At 39.4% G+C, this 20,135-nt stretch overlaps 4 protein-coding genes and 1 non-coding gene across 5 annotated transcripts; 2 read left to right on the top strand and 3 right to left on the bottom strand.

Moving 5' to 3' along the window:
- LOC147925620 (uncharacterized) lies at positions 1-9,246 on the bottom strand. Its single transcript, XM_087493458.1, has 3 exons — positions 9,040-9,246; positions 8,827-8,912; positions 1-5,380 (listed from the first exon to the last, which is right to left on the bottom strand). Exon 3 carries the CDS (start codon positions 3,683-3,685, stop codon positions 800-802), a length of 2,886 nt encoding a protein of 961 aa, XP_087349584.1. The 5' UTR covers positions 3,686-5,380; positions 8,827-8,912; positions 9,040-9,246; the 3' UTR covers positions 1-799.
- LOC147925621 (small nucleolar RNA R71) lies at positions 2,988-3,094 on the top strand. Its single transcript, XR_015585554.1, has one exon. It is a non-coding gene; the product is annotated as a small nucleolar RNA R71 (small nucleolar RNA).
- A 3,971-nt stretch (positions 9,247-13,217) lies between the features above and the next one.
- On the bottom strand, positions 13,218-15,809 carry LOC147925619 (putative oxidoreductase At4g09670). The gene is made up of 3 exons (XM_087493505.1): positions 14,348-15,809; positions 13,943-14,222; positions 13,218-13,704 (listed from the first exon to the last, which is right to left on the bottom strand). The coding sequence occupies exons 1-3, from the start codon at positions 14,852-14,854 to the stop codon at positions 13,379-13,381; spliced, it is 1,113 nt and encodes a 370-aa protein (XP_087349631.1). The 5' UTR covers positions 14,855-15,809; the 3' UTR covers positions 13,218-13,378.
- A 207-nt stretch (positions 15,810-16,016) lies between these two features.
- LOC147925618 (uncharacterized) lies at positions 16,017-16,576 on the top strand. The gene is made up of 2 exons (XM_087492699.1): positions 16,017-16,217; positions 16,301-16,576. The coding sequence occupies exons 1-2, from the start codon at positions 16,017-16,019 to the stop codon at positions 16,574-16,576; spliced, it is 477 nt and encodes a 158-aa protein (XP_087348825.1).
- A 1,428-nt stretch (positions 16,577-18,004) lies between these two features.
- Positions 18,005-20,129, bottom strand: LOC147925617 (butyrate--CoA ligase AAE11, peroxisomal-like). Its single transcript, XM_087493504.1, has 3 exons — positions 20,071-20,129; positions 18,984-19,837; positions 18,005-18,860 (listed from the first exon to the last, which is right to left on the bottom strand). The coding sequence occupies exons 2-3, from the start codon at positions 19,805-19,807 to the stop codon at positions 18,194-18,196; spliced, it is 1,491 nt and encodes a 496-aa protein (XP_087349630.1). The 5' UTR covers positions 19,808-19,837; positions 20,071-20,129; the 3' UTR covers positions 18,005-18,193.
- Positions 20,130-20,135: the final 6 nt, after the last annotated feature.

Here is a 20,135-nt window from a genome sequence, read left to right as displayed (position 1 = left end):
CCCTGGAGCATGTGGACCGTATCCTAGGCTCTCTCTCTGCTCAAAACAACTCGCGGACTCGGATGTATATAATTTCGGAGCAGGTGCTCGCTGGGTTGGAGCACGTGCTCTGTCTGTCCGGCTCTTTCCTCTTTGGTTCTCCAGCAAGAGCGAGTTAGAGATTGTGTCAGTCCTGCTCTCCCCGCCCGTTTTGCACATAGCTGCACAGAATGAGAAAACAAAAATACAAGTGCAAGTGGTTTGAAAGGAGGTTAGGCTCGGGGTGGGTACTAACTTAAAATGAGCTAGCTATTTAGGATCAGCAAGATTGGCAAAATGAATAAGAAGTCCTGAATATGTGACATGTTCCCTATCCTAACGCCCAAAACGAGAAGAATTTAAATCCGGTTAGGTTCCAATAAAGTAGAGTCTAAGTCTTTCCGGTGAAACCTTAATGGGATGAAGCTTTTCTGGCCAGGAGAAGGGTCCGAATGTGAAGAGGTATTAGCTCGTCTCTGTACTCTTAGTTCTGCAACAATGGTCACTAGGAAACGGTCAAACTCACAAATGGTTAAAAACATCACGGATTTCGGTCCTAATTCCCACAAGTTTTGGTTCGACTCACATGACAAACTGACTCAATAAAAAGAAAAATAAAGAAAACAAAGGTCATAGGTGACCCTCCCCCGGACTTACTTCACACCGTCTCTGGTGTGAAAATAAGCCAAAAAGAGACCTAGACAAGAAGAAAAATAAAGATAACAACAAAAATGAAAAGAAAATAAGGCGGATAGGACAATGATGGTGTGTGTAACCGTGATCAGGCGTCGGAATTGTCTGGGCTCTCGCTCTCCGAACGGGCAAGGCGGCGCCTCCGACGTGGTGGATAATAAAGCAATCTAGTCTCAAAAATTACTGAAATCGGTCTGGGCCTGAAATTCATTAAACTTACCTGGCCCAATCGCTCTTTTCTTTTTCTTCTTTTGTTTTTAGTTTGCCGAGCATGTGCATCGGGTTGCTCGCGTCCTGCGAGCATGTGCTCCGCATCTTTTTTCCTTTTTTTCTCAGTTTGCCGAGCATGTGCATCGGGTTGCTCGCGTCCTGCGAGCATGTGCTCCGCATCTTCTTCCAACATTCCTTCTGCCTTTGTCAAGGCAACCTCCAACGGGTCGAGAGTGAGAACTTCATCGGTAACCTCATGTGCAACCTCTGAACCATCATTAACCACAAAAGTCTGACCATCTATCATAGGTTTCTTGAGCAGCTTATTCATCTCAAACCTTGCAATCATATCCCCCAGCTGGAGATCGATCGCTCCCCCTTGCACATCTATAATCGCACCAGCTGTGCATAAGAATGATCTACCTAAGATCAGGGGGTCACGTGGTTCTTCTTCAAGTTCCAGAACCACAAAGTCTGCTGGTATAAGCGTGTCCCCTATCTGGACATGTAAATCCTCCAACACTCCTATGGGGCGCTTGGTGGATCTATCCGCGAATACTAACGAAATCCGTGTAGACTTGAACTTCGTGTATCCCAGCCTTTTAGCCACTGAATATGGCATAAGGTTCACACTGGAACCTAGATCACAGAGGGAGTTTGCAAAAATCGTTTTACCGATTCTCACGGATAAGACAAATCGCCCTGGATCATCTCTCTTCTTTAGCACTTTGTTTTGCAGCACAACACTGCACTCTCTTGAAACCATCATCACGTTCTCTTCCTCTGACACTCTCCCAGAAACCAACCCTTTCACATATCTCTTCAAAGCAGGTATCATCTGAACAGCTTCAGCTAGGGGTAGTTTTACCGTCAATTCTCTCAACATCTCCTTGCACTTTGCATCCTCCAAATCCTTGCGAGATTTCTTAGGAGGAACAGGGTAAGGAACCCTAGGGGTGTACACGCGTGCAGGAGGTACCTCAGTTGGAACGGTCTGATCGGGAGTCGGGAGCATGTGCTCGCTGGATGGGAGCACATGCTCGCCGGATGCTTCGGCTTCTTTTTGACTCAACGGTGGAGTCTCAGCAGCATGTTGAGGAAGGTATTCTTCAGCAATACCCTTGCCCTTGTCAATCCTAGCGGATGGTGCTTCTCTAGGGGGTAACTTCTTTTCTCCCCTTAGCTCAATCGCATAGACATACTCGTTCCGTGGGTTTGCTTCCCCTTTTCCGGGCAGAGTCCCAGGAGTTCTTTTCACGGCTTCAGCAGTCTGTGCAACCTGAACATCAAGCTTCTTCACATGTGACATTACTGCCTCATACTTCCCATTAAGGTCATTGTACATGGTATCGACCTTAGCGTTGATTTCCACTGAAGCTTTTTGTTGATTCACCAAGAGTTGTTGCATCATGTTTTTCAGCTCATCCTGAGAGCTGCTAGCAGATGAAGGTCCCAACTGCTGGTTGGTGAAAGGCAGTGCTTGCTGAGCGCTTGTATATGCCTGCTGGTTCCCCCCTTGGAAACGGTTTTGAGTGGGCACAAACTGTTTGCCTTGGAAGTTGTTTGAGAAGGTTTTCTGATAACTCATCTGATTCTGAGCTCCTTGCTGCGGATACACCTGATCCTGAGGATTCTCCACGTTGGTGCGTCTGTAGGACAAATTCGGATGGCTTCTGTAGTTCGGGTTGAAACCCCTGTTCTGCACAAAACCTTGCCCACTCACATAATTAACCTCCATTATTTCATCCTCTCCATCACAAATCTCCTGAGCTAGCGGCATGTCTCCGGTCTCATCGACAAAATGGACAGTTTTCTGGCTCCCCTTCAGAAGAAGGTTCACCTTGGCTGTCAACTCATCAATCTTTTGCGTATCGACACTGTTGACCTTCACGGACCTGTCATACTCAGGGGCCTTGTTGCTGGAGCTTGCAGCTAGGTTCTCAATCAACTGATATGCTCCTTCCTTAGACTTTGTCATAAAATCCCCATTGCTGGCCGAGTTGAGAACGTTTCTGTAGTCCCAGTTAACTCCATCATAGAAAATGCCTAGAATCTGTTCATCACTGAATCCATGGTGCGGACACTCTCTACGGTACTCTTTGTACCTCTCCCAAGCCTCGCAGAAGGCTTCTCCAGTGTGTTGTTGGAACGATGAAATCTTGTTCCTCAGGGCAGCGGTCTTAGCCTTGGTGTAGAAATGGTCCAGAAACGCAGACCTACACTGTTCCCATGATGTCAGAGACCCAGGTGGCAATGACTTCAGCCATCGTGAAGCTCTATCCGCAAGAGAGAAGGGAAAGAGCTTGCACTTCAGAAAGCCAGGCGGTATCCCATTTGAACCAGTGGTGCTACATATCTCCTCAAAATTCTCGATGTGGTCCATCGGAATCTCAGCTGGGAGACCGTGAAATAGGTGCTGCTTCACTAGAGAGATCATCTGCGGCTTGATCTCAAAATCTTGTCTCGGGATGGCGGGACGAACAATCGCCGCTCGGTTGGTGTAGAACACATGCGGGTTGTCCTTGTCCCCAATGGACGGTTGCGGCGGCGCGGCTCTTTCGTGTTGAGCACGGAGCAACTGCCCCAACTGTTGTCGAAGTTGCTGCAACTCGGCAGCCATATCCTCATTGTTTCTGTTGTCACCCATGTTGACGGATTGAAACTTTCTGTTCTTGCGGTTTGTTCTTTCTGCCAAAGAGAGCTCTGCGGCAGACAAAGCAACTAGTTCTTCGGTGTTGTTTCTTCTTGTAGATCTTCTTGACATGCACCTGAAACACACGCAAAGAAGAAACAGAAAGACAAATCAGTAAGGTCTTAGTCTAGTAATTTCGCCGAAAACCAAAGGTAAAAATTTGGTCCCCGGCAACGGCGCCAAAAACTTGATAACACACAGAGTTTTAAACCCTATTTTCCTACTGCAAGTGCACAGCAAAGAAGTAGTACTTAGGGGTCGAATCCCACGAAGACCAAGTTTTACTCTATGGTTCTATTGGTTCAATTTCAAGCTAAGACAATTCAAAGTTGGTTTTTGGTAACAATTAAGCGATTAAAACGGTATAAAAAGGCAATAAACAAAACACTAGATCAGGGGTGATTCTCGGGAATTTCAGAGATAGCAACCAAACAACTATTCAGGGCATAAATTAAGTACCAGTCTAGAACTCAAACATAAATATAAATTGATCCACTGTCGTGGCATCAATAACTCTATCTGATCGATTCTGTGCAGAAACGCGGAGCACGTGCTCAGACATCCGGAGCACATGCTCGGCGGTCCATAAACCCTAAACTGTCGTTTGAGCCCAGAATCGCAGACAAGCATTAAAGAACATGAATGATAAGTTCACAAATCACCTACACATCAACTTTCGCAGGTCTAGGATAATTTGCCCACTAATGTCTTTTCTAGCAACCTATTACACTTTTGATGAATAGATAAACCTAGAATCATAGATTGGGTGATCAAATCAACCTAAGCATTAAGTCTAACAATAGTGAAGACAATCGATTATATAAAGCCCTATTTGTGTTCTGTTGCTAACCCATGAAACCCCTTTGAAACCCCCTAATCTAGCAAAGAGAACTACTCAGACATAGATAAATGAATAGCCAACATAGATGAGAAATTCAATAGCATCAAAATAAAAAGGGTTCAGAGAATCCTTCACAAGGTAGCCGCTCTTCTCCCTCTCTCAAAAACGTCGCTCAAAAAACCCAAAAGAAAGAGTATATTCTCTCCCCTAAAAACCCTAGGTTAAATAGCATACAAGTGGAGAAAAATAAGGAAAGAATCCAAATTCAAATCTTCCTATTAAAAATCGATATCCTCTCTTTCTCTCACAAAGGATCGCCCAAAATAAGGGGAATTAGGCAGGGAATCGGCGCCTAGATGCTTGCCACGTGTCGTCATGAATCCGTAGAGTTAGGAGCATGTGCTCGGAAATCGGGAGCATGTGCTCCTGGGTCTAAAATCAGCTTTTCTGCTCCAATTCAACTCCTTTCTGCTCCGATTGCTCCTGCTGTTCTAATCTTTGCTTTTAGCTTCCTAGCCTCTTATTATAACCTGAAAAGGACTCAAACAACTACAAAACTATCAAATAAACAGGGTCAAAGTGAGTCAAAACCGTAACATATCATGGATCCTCCATAGGCAAACCGTGAAACTTGTTTCCTTGGATCATGGAGATCAGACCACTTTTGATCTCGAAGTTGTTGTTCTGCACGGCGGGAGGGACGATTCCAGCACGTTGAGTATGAGTGTTCGGTGCATCCCCAGCACCAATGTTTCGCGGTCTCGGATTTGGTCCATTCGGTTGTTGCATAGTGACTAATGCAGGATGATCAGTGAGATGACGAGCTTGTCTTGGTCTTTGTAACCGATTGATGTCGTCGATAGCAAGAAGGAGATTCTGATGTCCTCTTGATCTGGTGTGCATGCAAGTTTGCAATCAACAGGTTCCTGAGATGCAAAACAAACAAGCAGACAACCGGAACAAGTTAGTACTCATAATGACAAGTGTAACAGAACTTAATCTTGCAAAACTTGAAATTTTAAATGTAGCAAAGATAATCCCAAATGACAACAGTGCCAAATTGATACTAGGCTTTTTGTGTGTCTATCTTAGTAGGTTCAATTAACCTTATGTAGTTGTAATACTTAAGGTGTCAATCCAGTTGAAAAACTTTACTAAAAATTAAGATGCAATCAAGAAATCACAAGTTAAGCCAATATAAAAAGAGAGTGTTTGTCTAACAATCCTAGAATGACGAAAATACAAAAACGGAAATGAACTACAGAATTAGAAACGAAAATGTGTGACAAGAAGCGAAAATGGATAAAAATCAGAAACGAATCTAAGCATGAACTAAAAAAGCAAGAAACGAAACAGTCTCAGAAATGCAATAAAAATCAGGAAGAAAGAAGTCCTAAGGATGGGAGTAATTGATGTTGGTGGAGTATCCTAGTCTATAAAGTGTTTAACATGCCACAAGAAAACCATCCCTAAACAATGAACATCACTTCTTAGCTAATCCAATCTCTTGGCAAAAGCTACTCAGACTCAACAACTTCCATACCTAGCTCTCGCTAGAGAAACATGGTCGAGCAGGCATGACAAACAAGTTCATTCACGTCAACAAACATCCTAGACAACTAATCTCTTAGGCTAGGAACGTAAGTCTCTGGCACTAGTTGGTGAGACATTTCATCAAACACCCTTTGGGTGTGGAAATGTCTCGAATCTAGTTCCATTTGATCAGATAGAAACTAGTAATTATAACACTAGTCCAAAAGGGAACCTTAACACTACTCAGATCCGGAAATCATCACCACAGATGCAAACCTAGAAAACATTGAACAAAACATAATAAGATAGATAGAAATGAGATGAACAACTTTGTAGAAGAAATCAAATGCGAAAACCGAATAAACTCAAAGGTGTCGGAATACAAAGTCTGAGAACGTTTTTGATGGCTAGGGTAAACCTTCAGGAAAAGAACGAGATAAAAGATGAGATGTCCCCAGCCAAGACTTAACAAAACGTATTTATAGTAAAAACATGTAAATCTCTAAAACTTAAAACGACAAGGTGAAGAGTCGGTTTGGGAATCTCCTGAAGCGTGTAAGACGGAACGTCTTCCTGACATGTATGAACGAGTCTGTGTGCGTCCAGTCCTCGATTGGTATATGAAAGTGTCTCCAATGGTGTGAGTGAAAGTGGCTCAAGCGTGGTCGGTAAAAGTGGCTCGATCGAGCTAGGTGTATACGCATCCACTAAAACGATGATAACTCTTGAAACACACCTCCGATTGGCTGGAAATAAACGGCATTGGAAAGATGACTCAATTATCTACAACTGTGGTGAAGATGTCGAAAGCTAAATCCCACTCGAGTGGAACGGCTCGAACGGAGTGGCTCGATCGAGCGGATGAGACTGGCTCGAAAGACGGTTGCGGGAGTGTTGTGAGATTGCCTCAAGAGAGGGTGCCGAGAGTGTTGTGAGATTGACTCGAGAGAAGGTTCCGGGATGTTGTGAGATTGGCTCGAGAGACGATTCCGGGAGTGTTGTGAGATTGGCTCGATTGGTGCAGCTCGACTGGTGACCTGAGAGTGGCTCGGTCGGACCTCTGGTGAGCGTGGCGAGTGAGAGTGGCTCGGTCGGACCTCTGGAGTGTGTGGCGAGTGAGAGTGGCTCGGTCGGACCTCTGGAGTGCGTGGTCGATCAGATGCGCTTCCAACGTCTCCTAAATACCTCAAATATTTCGAAATGCACAATGTATACAAGAATGATGCAAGAATGATGCAAGAACTACCTAGACATGCAAAATGTATAGAAAAGACTAAAAAATGATGCAAACCAATGAGTTTTCCTAACTAAATGAATGATAAATATATGCTAAGCAGAGACAAAATATAGACATATCAGACTTGCTAGAAAATCCTACCTAAAAAATACAAAATGGTTGTGTCTTTCGTATTCTTTGCCTTGTATAATAGACCAATTTACAATAGATATACAATTGATCACATCTCACTTATTTTCAAAATATTCCATGATTATAGTATATTATGGAGCCGACAGTTGTGTTCTTTTTTATAATCCGGTTAATAGGGAGCGACTTTAGAATAGAAGATGAAAGATTGCTAGAAGCTCAAGAACAATTTAGAAGAGCCATACTACGTAATTTGCCTACCACAAATGTTGTATGAATTACGTGGCATTGCACATCTAATTAAGCCAGTCCTGAGCCCCTAGCAATCTTTCATAGTTTTCTATGAAACCTCTTTTTAAGTCTATCCCTGTTAACCTGATTTTTGAAAGAATACAACTGTCAGCTCATTCTATACCATAATCAGGACATATTTTTGAGAATAAGTGATAGGTGATCAAATTATATATCTATTTTAGTGCAGAGGTCCATTATAGGGGTGCAAAGAATAAGAACGACACAACCATTTTTGTATTTACATTTTTGTATTTATTTGGTACCTTCATTCGGATTCTCTTGTTTTTTTTTTGTAACTTACAAAGACAGTTGTGCTGAGGTTAAAACATTCAATTTCCTACGGAGGTTAAAACATTCAAGCTGTAGCACTCATGTGAGCTATCCACTACAAGAAAACATTCAATTTCCTACCACAAATATTGAAGGAAAAAGGGAGAAAACATCTATTTCCTATCAATTTTCTACGAAAAATATTAGAAGTAACAGCCCAAAGGAAATAAGTTTTGGTAGGAATTTCGTAGGATAATTCCTACTCATTTCCTACAAAACAATTTTCGTAAGAATTTCATAGAAAGATGGAACCATAAATTTCGTAGGAATTTTCGTAAGATCTAATTTTTTTTTTAAAAGACTGCATGGTTTTATCTACAAGAATAATAGATTTATAGGTAAGTTACAGTGTATGTAACCATAACGAATGTATAGTCATAAAGTAAAAGTTGTATAAACAAAGTAGATAAATCTATTATATTAGATAAAACGTTAACTTTGTTATACATTCATTATGGTTAACTTAATTAACAAAGAAAAATACATCCACATACATTTGTAAAACCATATAAAACCTAATCACATAGCTATAAATTAATGCTTATGTTTGAAATTTAGTGTATAATGCTTATGTTTGAAATTTAGTGTATATATATAGTGTTTTGATGGCATTTACAGATATTATGAAAAAAGTGTTCATATACTTTTTTTTTCTTTTTTTTTTACATATTGGATTATCTGAGATTTATGTTTACCTCGAGTTATCCAAGGTTTTCATATTTTTTTATACATAAAATTGTTTTTTCTTTCAAGATTGTGTGTGTATAAAATTCTTCTACGAATCTAAATGCAATGCAATCATCAATACCAGATAATATATTGAAAACATCCTTAAATATAGAGAAAAACCTGGGATGTTGATATGATCAGAGCGGCAAGAGATCCCATGTTGGTTATGATAGTGTTTCACATATCGCAGAAGAGAAAGCGTATATCTGCAACGAAAACAATATTGAAACTAACTTATGTAAGGCATAAGAAAACAAAATAAACTCGAAAAAACAAACAAAAAAGGTATATGCTTCGATACACTCTTCGATCGGTTTTAGATAATATATATACATGTCTTGACGACATAGTCGTTAGGATTATGTCGTCCGGATCTATGAATATGTCCGTTTACTGATCCTGTCGTCCGGAACCTATGAAGATCTGTTAGCCTTTTGCATCTGATGAGAGTGGTGCATATTCATGACTTGAATAGATAATGAAATGGAGAAGTTTCGAGAGAGAGATAGAGGGAGAAGAGATCAATAATTTGATTTGTACACTAAAAGAGATCATAAGAGAATGATGTGAATACATGTGAGAGATTAAGAGGTTGTGTGGCGTATGTTGTCTTATGAAGAGATAAGAAGTATATATTTATAAACAACAAAAATAAATGGGTGGCTCTTTGTTATTACAATGAAACCCTAATAAAGGATTCTTTACAACTGTGAAAAAATTAAGATTTTTTGCTATATTTGTTATAATTCTTATTTAGATTTAATTTATTTTTCCACTATTAGTCTATTACATTAGAAATAAAACAAATAGAAAGAAATCAACAATTTAGGGATATATTCCTTATAATGTACAAAATAAAATCTGTTTTCTGGTCAAATAAGAAGAAATCAATTTGTAAAATATTGGAAACAATATAATTAATGAAATTGTGATATTTCTCAGCATACCCATTTTATTTTGACATATGTTCAATATTCTATTTTATTATTTTCAAAAGATATAAACATATATTTTTATATTTTCTATTTTAAATCGGACATTGTAGTTTCCTAAATGTCTCGAGATTAAGAGCATATATAATGACATTTTATGGGTTTTAGTTATTTATACAAACAATTACTGAAAAGAAAACCTAGACAAAAAGAGTATTTGCAAACTCAGTGCACAAAACTACAAAATCAGTCTACAGTACGTGAAATTTTAATGACACCATTAGAGTCCCAGTGATGATGTAATGAAAACAAACTAAATCTTAACTCCACATACTTATACTGACCTAACATATCTCAGATTTGAGTATATAGTCCCACCTTCATTGCCTATGCGAACCTGCATGTGATTACCACAATCAACATGAAGTTTCCTTCAGGCAACACAAGTTTTTTTTTTGTTGCATGCAACACAAGTCTTAGTGGGCTATGTAATATTGTTTGGCTGAGAATCATGCTGGGAAGCGAAGTCTCACGTACAGTCGTTGCAAAAACTACTATCCGTCAAAAGCGAAGAAGAAAGAAATGGTTTTCATGATGTACCTTTACATTTTTCTATGTACCTATGTAACATCCACGAACTGAGTTGTTGGTTTTAGGTATGAGTGTTGATCAACACCAAAGAGAATGTCGGTCAACACCAACAATTTCCGGTTCGACCGGTTTGTTTTTAATAGTCGATTTAGTTTGGTTTGGTTTAAGTTAAATTTCTAAACTAAGGTATTTAAGGGATAAGTCGAAGTTTTATGGAAAACGTATTTGTCGCCTCTTTTAACCTTTTACCGATTCCCAAAAGTTCCAGAGAAGTTCTAAACCCCTTTCCTTGAAGCTTTTGTGCTGTTCCTTGGGAGATCTGTTCGTGGGACTGAGGAGCTGGTGCTATGAACGAGATAGAAGCTTTCTAGGAGACTGTGTTCAATTGTTTTGGTCAGAATCCTCTTGTTGCAAAGGTGAGTGCATGACCATGACTGATCTAAGCCTGAGATTCCTTTGTTTGCTTGTTTATATGTTTGTTGTGGTTGTTTTCTTGCTTGTTGTGACTGTATCATGGTTCCTACGGCTTCCTTTGGCTTTTGGGAGAGCATTGGTCGCACTGGAGGAGGTGGATGTCGGAGATTCGACTCTCGACTTTGAGCAGATCGCGTCTGCGAACTCGGTGTCACCGACACCAGGTGGGTGTCGGTCGACACCAAGATGTTGACGGCACGAGGACTTGGCCATGTGTTGGTGCTAGGGTTTTCGGGTGTAGGAAAGGTGTCGGTCGACACTGAGAGACAGTGTTGGTCGACACCGAAGAGCAGTATCGACCGACACTGAGAGGCAATTTTGGTCGATACCAAGGAGAGGCAGTGTTGGTTGACACCAACTTTTTCAGCAGGCGGCTGATACTTGTTTTCCTGGTTTGTTTGTTGATTGTTAAACATTGGATTCTCAGTTTCTTGTGTGTATTGCCTAGTAAATGGGAGGATTGGCTCACTGAGTGTTTATGACAATATTCATGCATCTCAATTTGTGTTTGTGGTAGAGGTAAAAGCAAAGTGTGATCGTGAAATTAAGGCAATGAAGAAGAGGATGTTCTAAAGGCTTGGTTGTTTGTTCTATGATGTTGTTAGATTGCTTGAATGGAATGTAGTGGTCTAAAACGGTTGTTTAGGATGCTATCTTATTGTTTTATGAATTTGTTGGCTATTGGTATTGAATTCATTGGTTATTGGTTATTGTTTCGGTTGGAGTTTCTGATTTAATGTTATTGGTTATTTTCATGTATGTTAATTGGGGTTAGGATTTTAGTGAGTATGTAATCACTAATTTAATAATATATTTTAAAAAAACGAGTCCGGTCATTTTAACCTACTAATTCGTAACATAGCATGATCTTCCAGATTTATTAAAGAATCATAAGTAAACTTAAATTATCTATTCATTAGGTTGTGACATATACAAGCAAAGTGTAGATTTTTGTTTTTCATGATTATTACCTATTAAGACTAAAGTAGTAAAACTCTTTGTTCTTGTTCGTGTCCGAGGGCTAGCTAGACTCTCTATTACATAAAACCTGATCACTCAATTATACAACAACCACCACTATTTTTTTTTTCACCTCAACGTTTTGTGAAAGTAATTATCTAAACTTTTTATGATAAACATTAATAAACTTTATTTTGTTTTATTTTTGACAAATTTCAAATTCTTATTTGGATTAATAGTTTACATTCTTTCACAATATTTGGGAGATGTTTACATTCCTTCACAATATTTGGGATATGTTTACTTATTTGGTACAATATGAATATAACTTCTCATAGCATGTATAAAAAAAATCGCCTAAATGGTTTTTGACCATTTTTTTTCTTTCTTTGATAGTAACTACAAACTAGGTTGAATAGAAAGGGAAACGAGTATACAAAAGCGAAACGTTTCTAAAACAGGAAACAATTTTTTAAAATATTTAAGAAATAGAAACGCTTTGGAAACATATGTATTTTTTTCCATCTAATAGCTTTATTAACGATAAATATCTGTATCATTTTTTTCAAAAGATTGTAAGAAAAACGGGCATGAATGATACAAAATCATTCAGGCTGACAATTGCCTGTTTTGCTAGTTTATCAGGTCATTAATTTTGCTCTCGATGTCGAAATGTGAAACTCATAGAAGAGTAAGCGGCTTCCCAACACCCTATAGTATCCAAGTAGTGTTTCAGGCGAGGGTTTGAGTTCGTTTTATTGACCTGCCACTGAGTTTGGAAAAAATCCTTGAACTTTAGACTTATTTACGAGGAATGTCACAGTGTTTTAGGAAAAAGAAAAACGGATCGGGTAAAAAAGACACGCAGATCTTTTACAGGTCGTGTAAACCTAATGAAAATTTTCTCCTTTTGTGCCATCATCGTTGTCGATACCATTTGAAGAGATTTTGTTCTTCTGTGTGCTTACTTTCTCGAGATTTACTGTTCTCCTCATGAGAGCGTACCATTGTCGCAAAAAAAATCTTCTAAGAGAGGGTCATCAAACGTATTTACAGAAAATACTAAGGAGAGAACTGGATACATCTTCAAAGAGAGAATTGATTTAGTCGATGAATTGGGGGAGAAAGGTGAAGACGAGATATGCGATTCAGAATCAGAAGAGGAAATTAGGGATTCGGACAAGAACCAAGTTGGAAAGAAAGAACCAGTTCTTGAGACAAATGATGGCCAAGGGAAAAAGAAAAAGAGAGATTAGAAGGGTGATGAATTGGATGAGCTGCCAATTTCTTATGGTTCCATGAAAATGACAAAGAAGGTAACATATCTACTTCTATATTGGCCTAACATATCTCAGATTTGAGTATATATAGTCATCTTCATCGATCTGCCAATGCGAATCTGCATCTTCATGTGATTACCACTTTAACATATATACGAATATATGATGGAACCAACATGAAGCCATCTTCAGGCTATCTTGCTAGATTAGAAAAGAATTATACACCCCGTGCTCGTCTTGTCATATGAAATGTTAAAATTATAGTTGACGAGAGTGAAGATAAAGTTATTATGGAGTATCAAATAAAATCATGAAGTACATAGACATAGCATTTTCGAGTTTTAAAAGTTAGCTACCATATATAACATATTTAAATGGGTCTATATATGGCACTAATATAAATATTATAATCTAACTAGAAGTTCTAGACACCATTTACAGATGAACCACTTCACAACCTATATCAACAGATTTCTTCACAGCATCAACCACCAACTGTGTCTTCCTACTGATCTCTGGCCACCTACGATCAGCCTCTGATTCTCCCCGCTTGATTCCTTCAACAAGCCGCGTGAACTCTCTCAGCATCATTGCTTCTTGAGACTCCCCAGTTCCGCCACAATCAAAGGTAACCCTCTTTGGCATTACGTTCCAACCAATGTGCATGTCCACGAACTTAGCACCACTTGTGTACTCGAACCAAGCTGTGTCCTCCTTGTAAGGTATCACATAGTCATTCATCTGAAACGAACCTTTTGACCCTGGCATGGTACATTTCGACATATGGTGTTGTTACAAAGATCATTAGTATTTTACGTATCATTATTTTGGTTTGGCTTGGTATACGTTTTTCTAATGAATGTAACAAAAAAATTATTATAGATCTTTTATTTTTGTTAGATGCAATATTATTCCTCTTGGCTTGGATTTGATTCAATTCAAGGCTGGATTTCTAAATTATAATTATAAAGGCTATGGTAAGAACTAAGAAGTAAGAACCTGAGATAGCTAGGTCAGTCGAAAGTTGAGAGAGGAAAGAGCAATGGACGATTGCGGTTGCGGTTGTACCAAACTGAAGGGAGGCAGAGCAGGACATGATAGTCCCAGTTGAGTTTGTGCAAACAGAGGAGGGAAGAGCCCTGACAAATATTGGCATTTGGTAAGACATAGCCCATAGAACTGCACCTATGGGGTACCCAAGCTCTCCAATAGCTCCGGCTAAACCCATAGCTTCTTTAGTCAGTTGCTCTGATACCGGAGTTGTCATTGTACTATACATCTACAATATATAAAATTATTTTGTCACACTTTGAGGATTAGTGATTAATTAAGCATTTTATATAAAAGTAAAATATTATTTTGTACCAATTTGCAATATATTGATTAAAAGAACAAAGTGCTTACGTGGCGAACATCTCCAAGCAATCCAGAATCAAACATCGTTTCTTTAATCTTAGCCGTCCGTTGATGATGCAACCAAACCGTACCGTCCATAAACTGAACACCGTTACATTCACACGCGTCCAAAATCTTGTCCAGCTCCGTCGCGTCTTGAGCCGGTGGTTTCTCAACAAAAACATGCTTCTTCTTCTCCGCCGCTGTCACTGCCCATTTCCCTCGCTGCGTTACCGGCATCGCCAAGTAGACTGCGTCGACGTTTGCATCGTTGAGCAGTTCTTGGTAGCTTCCGTATATAGTGACGTTCTCCGGCGATAAATTGTTGGCGGCGGCGAATGTTTTTGCGGTTTCGAGAGATGGATCACTGATGGCAATGATGACGGCGTTTGAGGATTGTGTTACTGTTCTGACGATCTTTGATGCGTATTTGATGCAACCAAGAAGACCAAAACACACCGTTTTGTTGTCAGCCATTGTTGAGTGTTTTTTTTTTTTGGCAATGTTGTCAGCCATATTAATTTTTGAGTTGTGTTCTAATGAAAGTGATGAGATTTGTGTTTTTTCACGTGGCAAACCGTATGCCTGACATATGAGTTATCTTCTTCAATATATTATTTTTTCTTTCACGTGACAAAAAATAACAAAAATAAAAATCTGATTTTTCATTAAATAAAAGATGCATTATTTGTTGACCTATAATTTATAAATACTTTAGCGTAGTTAACATAAATTTAACAATCCATGCAAACTAAGACAAAAATTAATTAAAACACAAACAAAACGGATACATACCATATAACGAAGATGCTGAAGTAGTGTATGTGTGAATCAAAACGTGATACATGATTGTTGTTGTTTTATGTGCGTGAGAAGTTTCTAAAAAATTTAAAAAGGCAATATTGAAAGACGGTTTGAGAATGAATTGAAGAGGAAAAACTACTATTTATTGGGTTGATTAAATTGGAGTTTTACAACGAAAAAGAAAATAGCAAAAAGGAAAAAATCATTTTCTTACGGAATTTGGAAATATTCTCCTATGGTGATTAGGAAGACTTGATGGATATGTAAGGAGGTGTTGGGCACGTCCTAAAGAAGCAAGAGAGCTGAAAGATAAAGATAAAAACCTTAAAGAGCTTTCTCATTGTGTGCGGCTTGGTTTCGCGGTTTGGTGCTTGTGTTGTTCAAGCTTCTTTGTTCGTTGGTGTGACGTGTGTGTGAAGGTTGCTCAAGAGAGTTGAAGATCTGAAGTCTAGGCTCAGGGGGAGTTTAGCCCAAGGTTAGGTTATCTTGGTTTGAATCTAGACTCGGTGTGAGTTTAGTTAAGGGTAGAGATTTATCCTTAAGATTTCATGTTATAGAACGAAGCGGTGAATTAAGAGGGTTTTGCTTGATTTACGCGTTTGCGAATAGGTTGTATTTGCTTTCTTGTTCTAGTGGAATCGAAATCTGGACGTGGTCCCAGGGAGTAGGAAAAACCGAACCTCGTTAACAAATTTCTTGTGTTATTTACTTTATGCACTTTATTATTGCCTCATCCGCATTTACAAGTGGTATCAGAGCGGGTTCTCAATAGAGATTTATTCTAGTTTCGGGTAGATCAAGGGTGAGGGTAGCTCAGGAAGTAAGGCAAAGCTTTGAATCAGTTGTGATGAATTCATACAAAGAAGGCACGTCTATGTCAAGACCACCGTTGCTTGATTCAACGAATTACGGGTATTGGAAGGTTCGTATGCAAGCGTTTATTAGTAACCTTGATGAAGATTGCTGGAATTCGATTGAGCTTGGTTGGGAGCCTCCTAAAGTTGTGGATGAGAAAGGGGTTGAGAGTCTTAAGCCTAGGGATAAGTGGACTGCTGGAGAGAAAAAGCTATCAGTTGTAATTCGACAGCCAAGACAGCGATTTACAATGCTATTGATTCAAGCCACTTCAAGTTAATTTCTCAATGTGTATCAGCTCAGAAAGCATGGAAGTCATTGGAGAATATGTTTGAGGGTACTTCTAGTGTTAAGAGAACAAAGATGGATATGTTGGCATCACAATTTGAGAATCTAAGGATGGAAGAAAACGAAATTGTGGCTGAGTTCAATGCTAAGTTATGTGATATATCTAATGAACCTTTTGCTCTTGGAAAGCAGTACAAAGACAAAATGCTTGTGAAGAAACTGAAGCGATCTGTTCCTGCAAAATTTGAGTCAAAAATTTCTGCAGTTGAAGAAGCTCATAATTTAGATTAGATGGCTTTTGATGAGTTTGTTGGGATTCTAAAGGCTTTTGAATTAAGCAAATTATATGAAGCTGAAGGAGTAAAGAAGAAAGATGATCAAGTTAAGGAAGCAATAAAGAAGGAAGTTGACATTGGAGTAGCTCTTAAGGTATCATCTTGTGAAGATTCAATGGCTATGTTATCAAGACAATTGCTAAATTTCTGAAGCGTAAGGGCGAAGAGAAGAAAAGTAGAATGGGTGAAGAGATGAAGACTTCATCAAAGAATGTTCAATGTTTTGAATGCAAAGGATATGGTCATGTACGGTCTGAATGTGCCAATCTACAAAAGCATAAGAAGAAGGCTATGAATGTTGTTACTAGTGATTCTGAAACTAATTCAGATGAAGAAGAAGAACTGAAGAATTTTGTGGCGTTTACAACTTTTGAAGATAGTTCTAAATCAGCGTCTGCATTAGTATCTGCAACTGCCTCTGAATCTGCAACAAAACCTGCAACTACATCTGAACATGAATCTGATAGTGATAGTGATGGAGAGGATATGAGTTATGAAGAACTTGGTAAGAGTTATGAGAAGTTGTATGCACATTGGCTTAAGGTAGTCGATGATAATTCAGTTTTGATTAAGGAGAAGCTTGAGTTAGAGGCTAAAGTCGTTGAAGCAGAGAAATATGCAACAGAGAAGGGAGAAGAAGCATTACAAGCTAAAGTGCAGCTTGAAGAAACTCAAAAGAATTTGAGGATGCTTAATAATGGTACAAAGAAGTTGGATCACATTCTGAGTATTGGCAAGACTGATAAGTGTAGCCTTATCGGATACGGTGTTTGTTTCAAGTGGAAAAGTCATGTCTGCTTCAAAGACTACTTCAAAGACTGCTTCAGAGACTTTTTTGTGAAAGAGCAGAATGCACCTAGAAACGTTGTTCGACCTGTTTGTCATCATTGTGGTGTTGTTGGGCATATTAGGCCAAAACGTTGTTCGAATTGAGAATGCTTATGATGTAAGGTTTCAAGGTCCTACATGTTATCATTGTGGAGTTCAAGGACATATCAAGAGGAATTGTTTCAGATTCATTCAAGGAGTCCATCATGGAGGTATAAGGCGCAACAGGATTTGGGTTAGAAAAGATGATTCTATGGAGGTGGTGTACTAGGTTATCAACCGCGTATTGCAAAGCGGGAAGAATTTTTCAGTTAGTTTTGACCATGTTGTGACTCATTCAGGGAGAGAATGAAGATGTGTTTGGTGATGTTTTTAGGAGTTTGGACTGATGAGTTCACAAGCATAGTCAAAAAGGGGGAGAATGAAGATGTATTGGTTTGTCTGAAGTAGTGTCTGTGTGATTCAAGACGTGATACATGATTGTTGTTGTTTTATGTGCGTGAGAAGTTTCTAGAAGGTTTAAGAATGCAATATTGAAAGACGGTTTGAGGATGAATTGAAGAGGAAAACTACTATTTATTGGGTTGATTAAATTGGAGTTTTACAAGGAAAAGGAAAATAAAAAAAAGGAAAAAGTCTGGACGTGGTCCCGGGGAGTAGGAAAAACCGAACCTCGTTAACAAAGTTCTTGTGTTATTTACTTTCTGCACTTTATTATTGCCTCATCCGCATTTACATATAAGTCTTAAAGCTTCGAACTAACGTGTTTAACATTCTCTCGATGAACTTTCTTGGAACCGGCATCGTACTCCTTGACTACCAAGGCCTTAGCGTTGTCTCTCAACTTAGACTTAAGGATCTTACCGTTGCTGTTCTTTGGCAAATCTTGAAAGAACACTACCTTTCTTGGACACATAAAATGCGGCATATTATCACGGCAATACTTAACGAGATCTCCTTCATTGGTCACCAATTCTTCTTCACTCTTCTTTAGAACAACAAAGGCACACGGGGTTTCACCCCACAGAGGATGAGGCATGGCCACCACAGCGGCCTCGAGCACTTTTGGATGCATGTAAAGAACCTTTTCGACCTCAATACTGCTGATGTTTTCACCTCCTGAGATAATGATGTCTTTGGATCGATCTTTGATCTCTACATGTCCATCAGGATGAATAACACCTATGTCCCCTGTGTTTAGCCATCCGTCTTTAAACGCTTCAGATGTTGCTTTAGGGTTCTTTAGATACCCTATCATTAAGTTGCTTCCTTTAATGACAATTTCTCCCATAGTCTTCCCGTCGCGTGGTACACTCTCTAGAGTTTCTGTGTTCTTCACATCAACGTCACCTAGGGCTATGCTCCTTACCCCTTGCCTTGCTTTCAACTGCATCTGTTGATGCTCTGGTAGTCTGTTTAGAATTTTCATACAATTTTTCTGATTTTTAACATGGTTGTTGTGGAAAGTTTCTTCAACACCGTTATTTATAAGATTTGTAGTATATATATGTAAAACTTAAGATGGTGACTATTACCTGTTCCACTCGTCTTGCCACTCACAAAAGAGAACCGGGCCGGTGGCCTCCGTAAGTCCATAGCCATGCATCACTTGAAACCCCAGCTGTTCGATTTTCTTCAAAATGATAGCCGGGGGCGAAGAACCTCCGGTCAGGACCTGAACCGGCTGGGACTTGTGTGACTGGTCTGTTCGACCTCCTTCAAGGAGAAATCTGAAGACCGTAGGAACACATGACATGTGCGTCACACCATGTAATTCAATATTCTTATAGATCTCTTGAGCATTCACATGTCTCATGCATACATTAGTACCACCACGTGCAGCAACGGACCATGTGTGTGTCCATCCATTGCAATGAAACATAGGTAGTGTCCATAGGTAGATTGGGAATATCCCCATTTGCCAGCCAATAATCGAGCCTAAAGCGCTCAAGTAGGCCCCTCGATGGCTGATCACCACACTTTTTGGGTCGGCAGTGGTACCCGACGTGTAGTTCAAAGAGATGGGGTCATTCTCGTTGCGTACAAGGAACGTAGTTGCTAACAGGGAGGGCGTAGGTTTTCCTTTTTGGATGAGACCTTCGTAGTCTACCATCTTGGAGGAAGGATTTGTAGTGGAATCAAACTCGTTAATTAATATTATCAGCGGATGAGGTTGTGAATCGTGAAAGGGTAACAGGCGAAGGACTTCCCGGGTCAAAGAGGCAAACTCGTGGTCCACAAATAAGATCTTTGGCTGGGCGTGGTGGAGGATGATGGCTATGGTTTTAGCGTCAAGACGGGTGTTAATAGGGTTAAGTACGGCTCTGGTCATGGGAACGCTAAAATGCATCTCGTACATGGCAGGTATGTTTGGGGCAATAATCGAAACCTATACATAAATTTGTCACATACGTTAAAGGTAGATAAATATTTCATTAAGGTCAAAAAAAGTTAAGGATCGTACAAGCAATTTTTATAAATGCATCACTAAAGATAAAACGAGAGAACAAACAATAAATAAAAAATAAAGTCATATATGGTTCATATGTGGATCAGTATCGTCATGGCATCGTAGTATCGTATGCATATATATGCATGAAAAGGCAAATCGAAAATTCTTACGACGTCGTTACGGGTGATGTTAAGAGAGAGGAGAGAAGCAGCGAGACGACAGCAACGTTCGTAGG

This window comes from Camelina sativa, chromosome 16 (genome assembly GCF_030686135.1).
Source record: "Camelina sativa cultivar CO46 ecotype springtype chromosome 16, ASM3068613v1".
Taxonomy (NCBI): Eukaryota; Viridiplantae; Streptophyta; class Magnoliopsida; order Brassicales; family Brassicaceae; genus Camelina; species Camelina sativa.
Note: the sequence above shows the minus strand (reverse complement) of the source record. Positions and strands in the feature narration are given on the sequence as shown.